The sequence below is a fragment of the Protomyctophum bolini genome, assembly GCF_963924005.1.
Source record: "Protomyctophum bolini genome assembly, chromosome: 9".
NCBI classification, from domain to species: Eukaryota; Metazoa; Chordata; class Actinopteri; order Myctophiformes; family Myctophidae; genus Protomyctophum; species Protomyctophum bolini.
Genome location: NC_137870.1, coordinates 39380872 through 39397022, shown reverse-complemented (window position 1 = coordinate 39397022; position 16151 = coordinate 39380872). Strand labels below are relative to the sequence as shown.

At 42.4% G+C, this 16151-nt stretch overlaps 1 protein-coding gene across 2 annotated transcripts in view; it reads left to right on the top strand.

Annotated features, from left to right (window-relative positions):
* Positions 1-7167: 7167 nt before the first annotated feature.
* il1rap (interleukin 1 receptor accessory protein) overlaps positions 7168-16151 on the top strand; it is a 45684-nt gene continuing 36700 nt past the window's right edge. For both annotated transcript variants that reach the window (XM_080772825.1, XM_080772824.1), the window contains exons 1-2: positions 7168-7308; positions 8203-8292. In XM_080772825.1, the coding sequence (XP_080628951.1) occupies positions 8261-8292 (32 nt within the window). In that variant the 5' untranslated portion in view covers positions 7168-7308; positions 8203-8260. The remainder of the gene's footprint in view (positions 7309-8202; positions 8293-16151) is intronic.

Sequence of the window (16151 nt, the reverse complement as noted above, 5' to 3'; positions counted from 1 at the left end):
ATTCTGTTGTGACTATGGAATCTCACTTGCACGAGAAGATGCAGTTATGACGAGGGAGCGGCCTGCTGAAGCCTAGCTGTGTTAGTCATTTTGATGCTCCAAGATCATCATCTGATTGATGGGTGGCTGTTAATCCTGTTAGCTGATTGATTAGAACATGTTCTCCTGGTCTTGTAAAGAACTTCCTAAAATGTCTCATAATTCATAATGTAGGCCTACTGTAGATGGTTAGAGAGAGAGAGAGAAAGAGAGAGAGAGAGAGAGAGACATTATAATTTTTTTGAAATCCTATATTTAATGCGATATGCGATATCCTGTGACACGTGGTGGAACCTGAGCCAGTGATGGTAGAACCTGAACCAGTGATGGCTGTAGGCCTATTTGGAATACAGCGTACAGTCCTTAGAGGACACAGTGTCACTGTGGAGAGGTTCATAACCTTGTGCAGCAGAGTGGCTAACAGCCTCAGCCTCATGGCCTCAAAAGTCTAATATCTCCACCGAGCCGAACCATATAGGCAATATTGCCTTTGGAGTAGTGGTTAAGATGTCGGCTTTCCACACGGGAAACCTGCAGGCTTCGAATCCTGGGTGTTACACTTGCTCATTTGACTGAGCTGAAAACATTGATTGATGGACTTATTGAGTTAGTAAAACATCTACCGATGTACACACTTGGACACATCATCAGTGATTTCACCATATCTGGAATCATTGGATGTTTCGGGTCTTGCAACCCTCCTCCAGGCGACCCAAGTCTCTTTGAACAGACTCTTTTAAGTGTGTATTTGATTGTCTCTAGTTTTAAGAAATACAATAGGCTCTTTAATCCATCTGGTAAAAATAGGTGGCATTGAAAACTCTATTAACAGTATATATATATATATATATATATATAGGCCTAATACAGTCAAAAGTTATGGTAAAACGATAACACAAAAAGCCCCAGAGACTTGTTTCCACATTGTGGTCTGAATTTGTACTCAATTCATCAGTAAAATACCAGTAGCCTGGAAGGCATAGCATTATTGCTGCAGCAGCAATAAACAAGTGGAGCTGAGAAAGTGTTGCATTGCTGTTTGTCCAGCACCTGCATGGGTGAGAGTGGACGTGCATCATGTGCATTGTAACTGTCCCAGCAATGGGTATTTTGTATTTTGTATTTCTATTTTTCTATTTCTATAGTTTCTATTCTATTTTATTGCTCACCTTTCTGAAAACGTATAATGTGAACATTATGTAGGTTTATTTGGGTACATATAAATGCATGGTGATATAGTGCCATCCACTGTGCTCTGTTATTGTGGTATGTCTGGTTCATGGGCAGGTTGATTTGGGCCCACCTGCTCTAATTTCCTCATTCTAATCACCTCATTTAAAGCACCTGTTGGGTCTTGGGCATGTCAGATCAGAACAAACAGCAGAGCTGCAGAGAGGAGCTCTCTCATGTCAGAGAGTCTGACATGACAAAGATAAGATAAGAGAAAATAATATAATAGGAAAGAACTTAACTGAACTCCTGAATAATCTGTGCAGAAGGCACATACGGTACGTTCCCAATAGTTTTGTTTGTCTGTAAAAGTTATATTGCCATTGTTTGTGTTTATTGTTTGTGTACATTTTATTGTTTGTTTAGCTGACAAGGACGTTCATATTTCATTGTTTCATTGTATTTAAAAGTATATTATGTGGTTTTTGTTACAGTTTTTCACGGTTATCACCCTCAGTGAGATCAGTTGGAACGGTGTCTTATTTCTGCCACGGATGAAGAGGGTTTAGGAGCAGTTAGATGCATCATGTGCATCATGCGCATCGCCTTTGTCAGAAAGGATTTTTTCCCTACAGCTGCCTGTCAGAGCCCTGAATGATAGTCAAAAAAGAAAAACAAAAGAACAAACAAACAAAAAAGAACAATCAAAATAAAGAATCCAGAGAATTTGCGTTGCATATTATAGATGTATCCAATGGAACATCCTGCACACAGAGACCAAACGAATTCCCACCCTATAAGCACCTTTGGAGTTAGAATTAAATCATGGCTATACTTGAGAGGGTAGAAGAGTGCAGCATGCTAGTAGTAGCTCCTAATTTGTTTATGTTAGGCTATTATGTTAGAACAATGTATTCTATTTTGATTTTATTTGAGGTAAATTATGTTTGGTTTTTATTTTTATTTTGTTGAGTTATTTATGTATGTCAAGCAATTTGTGTAAGGGGAGCACAGAAAAAAAATCTCTGTTTTGTGTGTGTGTGTGTGTGTGTGTGTGTGTGTGTTTGTGTGCGCGCGTGTGTTTTGTTATCCTCGATTGTCTTTTAAACCTTCCTCTTTGCATGTTAAATGTTGCTTAGATTGTGCATTAGATTCACCCATTCATATGCCGATAGCAGAGGAAACCATGCAAGGCACCGACCTGCACACCAGGAGCAATCAGGGGTTCAGAGTCTTGCTCAAGGACACTTCGACACTAACTCTGGGATGGAACTGCATGGTTCCCATCCGGCTGCTCTACCAGCCACTCTACCCCTGAGCCACTGCCGCCCGGGTGCAAGCAATTAAGACCTCGACTATACAGCAGATACTGCAGGGATGTGGATCTGACGTGCTGGTCACCAGCTGGTGAGTTTGTTGTTCTGCATAGCACAGGTTATTGTACAGGTGTATACTACTATTATGTAGCTTCATTGTGAGGCTTTGCATCATTATTGTACCTGTCTTAAGACAGGTGTCATGTACCATACTATGGTTATATTATGCGTTGTTAGTAGTGTTACACGCAGAACTGCTTATAAAAAGCAGAGCTGCCTTCCTGCAGGCCCGCGCCGCACACCGCAGACTGCAGAGCCTTGACATAGGCCTTGGGGTTTTTGTAGAAGACACAGTTGTTTGCACAGGTGTCTGGGTTGGCGTCCCAGAACGCGTCCCCACAGCAGCAGAGAGGGGGAAGGTCCACCACCTTCTCCTGAGGCAGCCGCTCCCTCAGCCGAGCTCGCAGGGCCTCGGCAAACGTTGTTCTGTCTTTCACTTGAGGTTTCCTCTTCTCCTCCACCTCCGCTGCCCTCTGTTCCTCCTCCAGTTGGAGTCGCTCAAGGACCAGCAGCTCTCGTTCCTCCATTCTCCACGCGGCTGCTCTCTGCTTCCGCAGGCTGCTCGCCTCCTTCAGTCGTGTCTGTTCGCGTTCCCTCTTGATCCTCGCGGCGCATTCCAGGCGCTCGGTTCTTTTTTGACGCTCTTTCACTTGCTCTCTCTCGATGTCCATGAACAGACGGCGGAGCCTGGCGAACCGAGACAGGTGCTGCTCTTTTATTTCCTGCAAATCGGCCAGACTCCAAAACACCCGTGGGACTGTGGGACTGGTCCTCGAACCGGCTCCGGGATGCTCCCTGGGGACCATGTCAGTCACCAGACCACCACGAGACGCAGCTCTGGTCTGTCCTGGGTGAACATTCTGCTGGACGAGAGGACAGTCACGTGGACTGGTCCAGGGGACATCTCCCTCTTTCGGTTTGTCTCCTGCAGCTCCTAGCGTTTTAGAAATGGGTTTATCTCTGGTTGGAAGCTCTGATATCATTTCTCTGTCTGTGAGGATCTGACGTTTGGCCAGTCTGTGTCTGACGTGTTTCACGTCTTTACCGGGCTGCTGCCGGTAACGCTGCTCTGTCGTTCTATGTTCTCCATTGTTGTCGGAGTCCGGGGCCTCCAACTTGTCAGCTTGCGGACTGGAAACACCCAGGTAGGAGGAGGGGGATAACAGATGGGAGTCATGCCGCTGGTAGGAATTATCAGGCTGTCGAGGCGACTCGTGCGATCGTTGTTCACAGTCCACCTGCTGGGATGTTTTCTGCCTCTGGAGCTTCCTCTTGAGGACGTGAGCTTGCTTGACACGGCTGCGAATGTTGTCTTGCAGTGCTAGAACAAAGGGGTCATCCTGCAGATCGCGTCCGTCCTCCATGACGGCTGCAGCTGCCTGGTTGGTCTCGGCCAGTGCTCTACTTCCACCTCCAGACCTCCAGACTGTATTAGTGTTGTTGTTATTGCTGTTAGTGTCGATCTGAACCTCTAAAGCACTGCCTGCGTCTGTTCTGTTCAATGCGTCTCTCCGGTTCATCATTGCAAGTTTCACGTCGGAATTATATAGGCTACATATAGACTATGAACGGTGCACAAAACCTCAGGATAACCATGTGCTGTTTATCCCAATGCTAACAAGTCTCTGTCTTTCTCAGTGCCTCTGTCTCGGTGTCTGTCCCATTGTTCAAGCTCTGGTCTGACGTCAGCCGCAAACAGAAACCGTTGCCATAACAACACAGATTTGCATGTTATCCTTTGAAGACTGGCATGTCCATATTTGGGCATAACCACCCAGTTCTTTGAAGCTGCCGCAAACACAAAACTTTAATGTAGTATAGGCCCAGAATCTAAAGCCTCTATACTTACTTACTTATACTTACTTTGGCAATGGCAAGCGTATATGACATCACTATACATCAGAAGCACACACGCACGCACGCACGCACGCACGTACGCACACACACACACACACACACACACACACACACAAACACAGCATCAGTATATGAGACTGAATGAGATCTTGGCAGCATCGTGTTTCACTTACTCAGAGATGAGTGACACCCGACCTGATAAATAACACACACACACGCACAGTCGCGCACGCACGCACACACACACGCACGCACGCACACACACACACACACACACACGCACACACCTTGAATGTCACTCATGACTTCTATTAAAGTGGCATTCAGCCATGATTCGCCCTCAATGTGTTTTAAAGGTCAAAGGTGATCAATTTTATTTCGAGGGGAGGCGGGGGGCTTTTCTGACTTTGTGTTGGATAGTACAGTGAAGACATGAAGGACATCTGGAATCGAACCAGCAACTCATTGTCAGGCTGCATTAGAGCCTATATGCAAAACCCACCTTTTCAAACTGGCTTTCCCTACATAACCCCCCCCACACACACTGACACACCCCCTTCTTGTTTGTCCCTCTTTTGATTTTGATTTCTAGTTTTTAACCTTTTAAATTTAAACCTTTTTAAATAGTTTTCTAATAAATATGTCTGTACTCTTTCTGTAAAGCGACTTTGGGTACCCAGAAAAGCGCTATATAAATCGTATATATTATTATTATTATTATTATGCAAACAACTCAGCAGCCCTATATACACTATTTGTCATAACAATATACAATATGCATAATCAATAAGTATGTATCATGTAGCCTATACCTCAGTCACAATCCAAGACAATTACTTTATGAATACGTATATAAGACATTTACAGTATGAATAGAATAAATAGCCTAATGTACTGTCCACTGAGAAATAATTTATAGTACTAGCCTAAGCCTATACGCAAAATACAATATAGATACAATCAAACCACCACACAGCAAAACACAATGTCATGTTCTACTTTATATACCTAAATGATTCCCTATAGCTCCGAAGATGTTTGACTGTGGTTTTCAACTTTGAACCACTTAAACCCGGAATTCGGAAATGACCCTGAAATTGCAGATGTATAAGCTCACACACAGCTTGTAGATCTGCTATGTTTGGCAAATGTTCCTCCCGATATATCTCATAACTCTATGGTCCCCCCAGAGTATGGATCATGTCATGTCATTGTACTCCACCTGCTGGCTCATTAGTGCCACTGCATTGACAAGATGCAGTACATTTTATGTACTGCAGGCAATTGACTTGCTTTTGTACTTTTCTGTACTTTATTACTTACATCATACAACATCCTTTTAGCTATATGTTCACAAGGTTGAATTATCCCAGAGCACCTGGGCCAGGTGTGTGATTGGTCTATGACAGCTCTACAGTTGTAGGCCTACACTTGCCTCTGCTTTTGATCCCAATCTCTCTGCTCATTCATTCGTATGGCCATGAGGATAGCTATGTTTTATCCTTTTATCCTTATTATTCATTATGTGTATTTCCTTGTGCATGTGTTTGATGATATCACAAATTAACAATGTAATAATAAAAACAGATGATGTCAACCATATAATTGGATAGAAAGCAAGCAGTAGAGGTAGGATATAAAACCAGCAGTAGGCCTACTAGAGGTCCTGGTAGGATATAAAACCATCATTACGGGTACTGGTAGGACATATATCTAAAACCATCAGTAGGCTACTAGAGGTCCTGGTAGGATATAAACCAGAGGTCCTGGCAGGATAGAACACCAGTTCCCACAGTTCTCCCATGCAAAGAAGTGACTGGTAGATCAGATTCAAGACCTCAAGCAACAGAACATGACAACAGTTAGTCACTAGATGGCGATGTTGTAATAAGGATGGGTGCGGATTGACGCACTGCCTTGGAAACTACAGGAACTCCACACACACACACACACACACACACACACACACACACACACACACACAAATATGTTTAAATTACTCCTAAACATTAAACACTCTTCTATCCTCCTGGTGGAGACCTGTGCCCATGTAACCATATAATGCATTTAGATGGCAAAAATGGCAGATCTGCAAGTTCAGTGTCTTGAATGAGATAGCACTTGATTACGATTCGGTGCAGGTGTGAATGCAATCCTCAGTAAATAAAGGAAATGAAGCAAATGAGGCGGGTGAGGAGCTGAACACAGTTGTAGTGTGGTACGATGTGTATTTCCGTAGGATTTTTTAGCTAAAAGTGATTTTTTGGCTTTTTTGGCTTTCATATAGGGACCAAACTGTCAGAAAATGATGGGGTTCAACTGACCCCCACCCCTTATTTGGGGGGTCATATCTTTTGGGACCTCCCATATAGTATGCCAGACAATTAATGTCCGATTTTCATAATATTAGGGTTTTTCTTTTTTTAATAAAAACTAAATAAATTGGCCAAAAGAAAAAAAAAACTAACAGATTTTTATTTTCATGCATGTTCATTTAAAACATTTAAATTAATTGCATTGGAATTGATTGAATCATACATGGCTGTGACTTTTTACTGTATACAAAATGAAATGATATTGTGTAAAAGTTGTGTTATTGCAGAGTCAGTCAGGCTGTCAGATTGACTGTCATGCAGACAGACAGACCAAAGGTTGGGAAATAACGCTGGGAGGAGGAGGAGCCTGGAGTACCCGGAATCATCTCTGTCTTACTTCCTACAGACAAGAAACAACACAAACATGAATAATGAGTCCATGCTGAACAAATGTGTGTGACAACAACAACTCAGTGAAGCATGGAGCCAGTGCTACGGACAGCTGTCCTGAACAGAGACCGGGGCCGGGCTCTGTTGGACCGTACCTTACAGTAAGTAGCCTACTGTAAGTGTAACATCTGAGATACTGAGTGAAACGTTCTCCTCGGAAATGAAGAAGTTGTGAAATATGATCGCCGCAGTGTTGTTGATTCACGGCACGCACATACAGTAGCGGCGAGTAGCCTATATGCTACTATAATTATGTGTACTAGGCTACAGTATCACTAACTAGACTAGAAGCTGCATTAATTAACATTAAAACACATTATATAAAATGCTCGTGAGATATAGAACATCGTTTAATAGTGATTTATGGACGATCGAGCAGTTTGGAGTTCGCAATTAATAATTTACATACTGTAGTGAGTTAAAAACATTTTGGGAGAGAGAGAGAGAGAGAGAGAGAGAGACGTTAAGACAGTCAGACAATAAGACAGACATAGGCGGGCTGTGAGTCCATATTGAGTGGTTTTATGGATGAGTTCCCGACACCAGCATCTGCCTGTCTGTCTGTCTGTATGTCTGCCTGTCTGTATCTGTCTGTCTGTCTGTCTCTCTCTCGCTCATAATATGAGAATATAATTCTCTAATAGTCTCTCTCCCCCTCTCTTTCTGTGTCTGTCATATTCTCTGTCACTCAGTCATATATCTTTCTTACTCATATTCTCTCTCTCTCTCACTCTCACTCTCCAGTCTCCACACAGTCATATACTGTAAACCTTAACGGTTTTATTTATCCGTTTGCTGTGTACAACAATTTACAGTCATGTGTTTTTGAACAGAGCACTAAATCATCTGTCCAAGGTTCCCCATGCCCTCCCTCCCTCCCTCACCCAGCATCTCTGTGTGTGTCTCATCTCTCTCTCTCTCTCTCTCTCTCTCTCTCTCTCTCTCTCTCTCTCTCTCTCTCTCTCTCTCTCTCTCTCTCTCTCTCTCTCTCTCAGTGTGATCTGAGTCAGCAACGGATAGGGACACGTTTTATCCACTGGCGTCCTATAGCTGATGCTGCTGCTGCTCACAACCCTGCTGTCAATGTAAGTAACCCAATTTAGAATGTTTTTTAAAATGAACACAATATACATTATCTTACCTGGAATACTATAACGTTTCAGTTTTTTATTTATTCATATCATAATGCCTATAGTGTATATCTTGTTTCTTGTTTTAAGTCTTGTGTTAAGCATAATGCATGAAATTACGTAGGCTTTATTATTATTAGTAGTGTTGTTTTGATCAGAATATCAGTGTTTCATTGGATAAATGTGGTCTTTGTAGCTTCATCGTCTAAACCAGGGGTTTAAGTACCACCACAGAAAATATGTGGCTCTGTCTCCAAGTACCACCATAATAACTGATGTTAAAATACAGGAGCGTAGAGTAGACCTGCCCCATCCTATTCAGCTATTAACACAGGAGGAAAAGGTTGTTTTTGTTCCATTCCTAATCCAATTTGTCTGCTGCTCTGACGAAACTCGGTCTAATCGGCACAACTGATAATATTTCTAATGTGGTTAATCCATCCTCAAATCTTCTATTAACGGCTAGGTGTGCTGTCATGCTCATTTCAGCACGGCTGGAGAGCCTATTTCAACCAATTGCAACCAATTGCTTGCATCAGAAGAACTACCTGTATTAATATAAATATTTCATTCCACTTTTTTGTCTTTTTTGGGCGACTCAGAGGGGGTCCAGTACCAGTGGTTGGGAACCTCTGGTCGAAACCATTTGTTTGCCCTCATAATGCTGAATGAAAATACATTATGCATCATACATACAGTAGTTATATATACAGTTGTGTGCATTAATACAGTCCTAAGGACTTGACGAGGTTATCCTGTAGTGTTGTAGACTGTGTAGCCTATTCATACATCCCCCCAGGAGTCTGTCGTATATACTTAATTAATTGGCCCCCCTCCTTTTCTCCACCAATCTCAACGATTCGAGTTGTGAGCTTGTAGATGAGCCAGAACAGCGAGGACAGGGTTTTTCATAAATTAACGCCATACCTGAGCGTCACACAAACATATTAACATTATCAGCGCTCTGAGCTTGTATACAGTTTTATGAGGTTTCCACCCCAATGTCAATGTAGTATCAAAGCTGAGAAAAAGAGGAACTATAACCAGGTGCTCAATGGAGGTAGCAGGATGTGATAATGATAAAAAGGTGCTCACACGGATCAAAAAAACGGGATCAATACATGATAAAAAAGAGAAGGATCCGGGAACACAAAGTAAAAAAAATGAGGAAGGATACGTAGTATCAAAGCTGTTTGCATTTTGTAGTTTTATTTTGTTAAATAAATGGTGCCACTGTTAATAGTATCACATAGTCTGACTGACTGACTGACTGACTAAAATACTTTTGGCAGCAGAAAGGCAGTGCAGTATCGATCGTTGGTGTAATTTGATTTCCTTTAAACAAATGGCCATTTTCTCTCTCACTCTGTCATCTCTCTCTCTCTCTCTCTCTCTCTCTCTCTGGGGAGTCCGGCTGTAAGCCGGTGGCTAATCGCTGCCTGTGTTCCAGACTGTGGGATCGATGGCACCGTCTTATTAGAGTTTACAGTAGGAATTTGAGTCATTAAAACAAAGTAAAAGGCGCATCTTCCATATCGACTGGGCTCATCGACGGCTCTGGGCACTAATGAGACGCTTTGAGAAAAGCGTACGAGCAGCAGAATGCCTAATGAGATCTAAAGATTAAAAGCTGCTGAGTGATAGATAGATACCTGATTAATACCAGTGATTGATTCACCATATAGACCAGTGGTTCTCAGACCTTTTCATGACAAGGACGTAGATCCCCCCATCAGAAAAGGTTTATGTACCACAGGGACGCCCAGAAGAGAAGATTTATGTATGCAAGTTCAATAAAATCACACCTGTGTGAAGTGACGGGCGGCTCTTATCATCGTACATCATCTTGACGTAAACTAGGCACTATGCCTATTTGCTCGGACACTATGGTGTAAAATTCTCCATTAATTGTCAATGGGAATTGAATGTTTGTTTAAAACTCAGAAATAGCAGATGTACAAGCTTGCGGTGCGGCACAAAGTGATGCGCTGTGTGAGCTTGTAGATCTGAATAGCCAAAGGTGGTTCAAGTGGTTAAAATGATTGTGATGCTATTAACTAAAATGAGCTGGGGACCTCCTGGAACCACCCCAAACACGCCTGGGAACCACTGCTATAGACTTCAACCGGCTGCTCCTTGTTTTGGGCATTTCATTTCAAACATGGAGAACAAAATGGAATGGTCTGAAAAGGTATATTTGGCAGACAGTTTGAGCATCCAATGGAGTTAGCTGGTTTTGATAGAAGTGCTTTTTTTAAAACTTTTTATTGTTTCAATATCTTTTTTTAACCAACACACAGACGTAAAGGATGTTCAATAGCGTTGAGCCTTTGAAGAAAAGGAAAAAATGAGTCAGCTGGTTTCTGCCGGACAGCATCGATGTGCTGTTTCTGCTGATGAAAACTTAACAGAATTTTATTCAAAAGAAAATAATTGTTTGGGAAGTGGTTAATATTTAACTGGGAGTGTCCAAACTGTCCATTACAAACAAATGATTCATCAATTTACTGGACAGAACGTTCCAGAGCTTTGGTAACAGACAAACTAAAGACAATGGCTCTGGAATGTAGTCATATGGTCCTATTTTGTGATTCTATGTCTGTTCTCTCAGTTGTCAGTAAAAGTATTTAATTGGTCCCCTGTGTCTGCCCGGTCGCCTGCATAAATCTATATGAACTAATATGTATGTATCTGTTGTAGCAGCTTCACTGGTGCTTTCTCTCGCTCTGCGTTTTAGAATGAGTGTCAATTCAGCTGTCTAGACTATTATACCAACAGATCAGTAAAGTCTGTTATTACGTTTATGTATTCATTTAAATACTAATAGGACAGAAATCCCGAGCTGAGCGTGCTCTACTGTCAGCTGATTAAGAGAAGGACAGGCGGTTGCATACTCTCAGTGAACATATAAGCAGTACATTGTACATACCAGTGGTTTTCAACCCTTTTCATGTCAAGGTCCATTATTGATTCGGCATTTGAGCCATGGACCAACCATTAAGAGATTTTGCCTCTCAGACTCAAAATGAAAGAATATTTTGTTACCGTTGGATAAGATGTTGTCCACAATTCCATGCTGTATTGACGTTGGTACAATTAGGAGAGATAATAGGCCAATGTTGATCAAAATAACAATTATTATACATTCCCCCCTAAAGTCAGGTTTTTGGGTTCAGGGCTTTAGATTTGAGGCCATAGCACTGAGTCAGCTCTCCTTGAGTTGTCAAGTAGAGCTGATTTCCTTGTTGTCCAGGAGAGGTGATTTATTTTATATATTTTATATTGTATATTCTGTGCAGGACAACATAATAAACACTTTAATTAAAAGAAAAAATAAACGAAAAGAACATCGTCAAAGGATTAACCTGAAGTGCAGCGTCAATTCCCATTTGGTTTCACTTCATTATTCAGTCTGCTGTCTGTGAGAGGAGCGTTGCCCGAACAGGGAGTCCTCACTGATTAGTTCATCCCTATACATAATGCATATAATTTGATAGTGGTGGTGGCAGCCGGAATGTAGACGGCACCCGTGGGGCAGTATGGGTTGGCGCCCCAGCCTGTGTCTTCCGTGAGGAAGAAGCCCAACAAACCCACGGTGAGGCCTTTAGGAGGGCCATTCAAGCCTCAAGCGGAGCCTGCGGCACCACCAAGGGCAAGGTGGAGCCTGCGGAACCATTGCGGCTCGAGAATCCACCATTCCTGAATAAAGTGCCGGGTGCTGGGAGTCTGGTGCAACGCACAGGGCCTGGACTTGGTGAGAGCAGGACTGGACCTGGTGAGACGTAGGAGGGGCCCGGACAGGAGTCAACCCACAGAGCCTAGTCCTTCCACACGCCAGAATGGTCTACCTCCCAGTCCCGGCAGAGTAGCTCAGGAGGAACGGATTGTGTGGCCCTGGTTTTTCCCTAATGGGACTGATCGAGGGTAGCTACTGGGACGTAAGTCGGGACTTGATCACCCTGGCTGGGTCACCTGAGTGAGGGGTATGATGTTGGGAGACCCAAAACCCTGCTGACCGTGGGATACATCACTGAGGATACGTCCCAGGTGCATCCATGCGATGTAGTTTTTGTTTTAGATACATCACCGAATTGGGTGTAGCACTAACTATTTCAGTAGACTGTGGATTTTTTAATATCCTGCCTGAATCCAGTTCCTTTAACTTCACTATTCTTGGGACTCTTTTCAAATCTGCTACAGAATTTCTCGCACTGTTTGCGTTCATCGTCCTTGGCCTGGCTGAACTTCCAACAGAGAAAACACTGGGTCACAACATAGAATGCCTGAATGGTAGTGAGCAAAATAAAGGTTTTAAGTAGAGCTCGTCCAACACGGCTACTATAGTTTATACTTCGCCATCGGCAATCAATCAATCTACAAGCTCACACTAGTAGACTACATTGCTTTGTGAGCTTCAAAAGTGTTAAAACAATAGTAGATCTACAATCTCACGTGTCACATCATTGCATGTGCGTTGTGAGCTTGTAGCTTGTTTTATTTTAACTTTTGAAGATTTGTCCCATGCCCAAAATAGGGATGCCAGGTTGAAAGTGGTTATAAATCAAATCCTCTGCTACATTATTGCCGATGCAGAGGTTGTCAAAAAAGTCAAATAGTGGCTCATACATCAGCCGAAACTGATATACTATCGTCTGGAGTCTGGTGATCACTGAGGCAGGTCTGCATTATTATTATTATTATATTCCTCACAGTCCTTTAGCAAAATGCACGTCGGCGTTCTTTTTTTATAGTTGACGTTCTGCTCTGGTGAAGTTGCATTGTGTTGTGATGAGGTGCGGCGTTAAATTGATTGACCACGGCCACTGTCCGTGGTCCTGAATTGTCCAAAGTCTCTCTGGCAGTATTAATGAATGATTGCTAGTGTGGAGCCTATATTCTGTGTGTGTTTGGAAAAATTATGAGAGGCAGTGAGAGAGAGAAGGGGAGAGAGAGCCAAAATATATTAACCCATTCTGACCTGAGATCAGATTCATACGAGGTTTCCACTGGACACACACTGGTCTGATGAACCCATTCTGACCTGAGATCAGATTCTAAAAATGTCAGTCGTTCTTCGATTTTTCAAAAATAGCAGACCTACAAGCTCGTATCGCGCCACTCGGTGGCGCGATATGAGCTTGTAGATCTGCTATTTTTCAATAGCTAAAGCATAACATGATGCTAACACCAAAATGGGTGCCAGGTCAGAATGGGTTAAGAAGATAGATTAGAAACGTTATTGCCTTTGTACTGCTGTGCAATACAACAACACACACAACAGAATGATGGTGGCAGTACGGGAATTTAAAACAATATAAAAAATCAAAAAAACAATGGAAAGAAATCAATGAAAGCTGTACGGTGCAATAAGCAGTAAACTATTGACAGTAATAGCATGCATAAACTAAAGCCAGTGGTGAAGTCCTGGTGCACACAGCAGTGATCAGCATTGGACACTGATACTTTGGAGCACCTGCCATTAGCCTCGAGTACATAAACTGTCAAACACATTTTTGAAGTTATCTTTTGGCAAGGAGTTGGACATAGACGGGGAACAGCAAATGGTCCCCCTGGCAGCACGTGGAATTCAACGAGGGACTCACTGTCAGTGACCAGTGCCTTAAACAAAGTTTAACCGATTAAATCCTTTATAATTCCCTTCATGTGGAATTGCAAAAAATAGCTGATTTACAAGCTCACAACGCACGTCATGTTGAGACGTGACCGTGGCCTTTGGTGGGTCTAATTGGTGGAGCAAAGAATTAGCGCTGCAACTATTGATTAATTCAGAGATTATTCTATTGGTTAGTCTGTTAATTATTTTTTTTATAATCGATTAACCGTCGCACCCCTATTAAGATCGAGACAATCAAGAAGGGCTAATTTGTCACTGAAAGAAGGTAGGAAGTCTGCACGCTGTTCTTTAAGCTCCCATCAATTTTTATTTAAGGATCAGGATTCAACGTTTCATCAGGAATGAGTATACAACAAAGTATAGGCGTGTTTTATATACAGTACAGGTTCGACAAGCTGTCTTTGCAATGAAGGTAATCAGAGTAGTCAAGTCACACCCCCACATCTACTGACGTAAACATACATTTGTAGAGCATAGTCAAGTAGAAATATTATTATATTAATTAAGGCACAAAGGCCAATAGTAGAACCAATAAAGTAGTCTAGGGTGGGCTGAAACAATGGTGCAGGAAAATAAATAATTAAATGCAAACCAATAAATATCAGAAAAGCAAAGAAACGACTAAGCCTACAAATGATAACCATAAAAATCCAATAATACAGGTAAGGTACAGTAATTGCAGTACAAATCAAAGGACATGGCATAAAGACAAAAAGGCATAGAGATTAAAGCTATGTATATACACACATACATGTACAATATAAAGATTAAAATAAATGAAAACAAAAGAAAGCAGAGAAATCACAGATGGTTTATCATCAAATTCCTCATTGAGGCCATGAGGCGCCATAGTGTTAAGCGTGTAAATATAATAGGCTTCACTTTGGAGTAAAAGTCTGTTATGGTCACCACCACGGTCTCTCGACCTTCTCTATGCCCCAATAACGTAAAGAAGAAATGTTATGTCCACACTTTTTAAAATGAGCTGCTGCAGGGTTTTTCTGTGGGGTGTGACGAATAAAACTGATGGGAGCTTAAAGAAAGGTGTGCGGACTTCCTACCTTCTTCCTGGTATGTGTATCTTTGTCCCGCACCCGTCGACATTTTTGAGATGTGCGACGTGCTTCCTGTTTGGATGTTCTCTAATTTGTCACTGACTCATACATACAACAGGACCCTCACGCCCCTCAAACGTTTAATACAGACAAGAGACGGGCAGTAGCGTAGCGTGAAGCTATATACTGTTTATAATATATATATGGGCTTGTTTCTTAGACGTGGTTGCTTATTTCACTAAAAACATCTGCGACACATAGCTGTGAGCCACCCACAGTCTCTGTCAGAAGGTGGTTCATGGGCTGCCAGTAAACAGTTTAACAAGGAAACACATTTCCCGTTCAGCAGATCAGGAACACACTTCTAATTCTAATTCTGCACAGGCTGTGTGCAGTCCAAACTAAAGGTTGTTTCACTGATTGCAATTTTACTACCCCGTCTTTACTACAGACATCTGTACTAGGCATGGGCGTAGCACACACACACACACACGCGCGCACTACAGCCGTACAGCCGTACAGCGAGTCATCATGTCATGATAAAGAGAGATGATTACAAACTACAGTCAGAAGCACACCACAAGTTACAACAACAACCGGCATTGACGGGACACTGCAATCCTGCAAGTTTGTTTATTTACCTGATTGCTGTCAGTGTTTTCTTATAGTTCACTTTAGGGCATCTTTGTAATAATGTCTCGAATGTCCTTAATGATTATAATCAAAATAGTAAAGTTTACTGAAGAGCTTCGGCGGGATAACAACACAGCAGCATGTACATGACTGTAAGAGTCACAACAACTCACGTTAGTCACCCAGAGACGACCTTCTTTACGGCAGATTTGTAACCATAGTGATGCCGGTCTCTTAAAGCAGGGGTCCCCCCCCCCCCCTGCACCCCCATTAACTCCGCCCATGTCTGTAGGAAAGTAAAACTTTCAAAACGTAAAACCTTTTTTCCTTGGACCCACACCAATGCCGAAAACGGTAGAGAGTTGCAAATATTTGCCAAATAATGGTCAAACTACATGTTGACCCCATGATGGTGTCGATCCTACAAAGAGGGGTGTTGTAGGTTATCATACTGCATGATCCTGTCAGCATGGAGCTGAGCTAAGCAGATA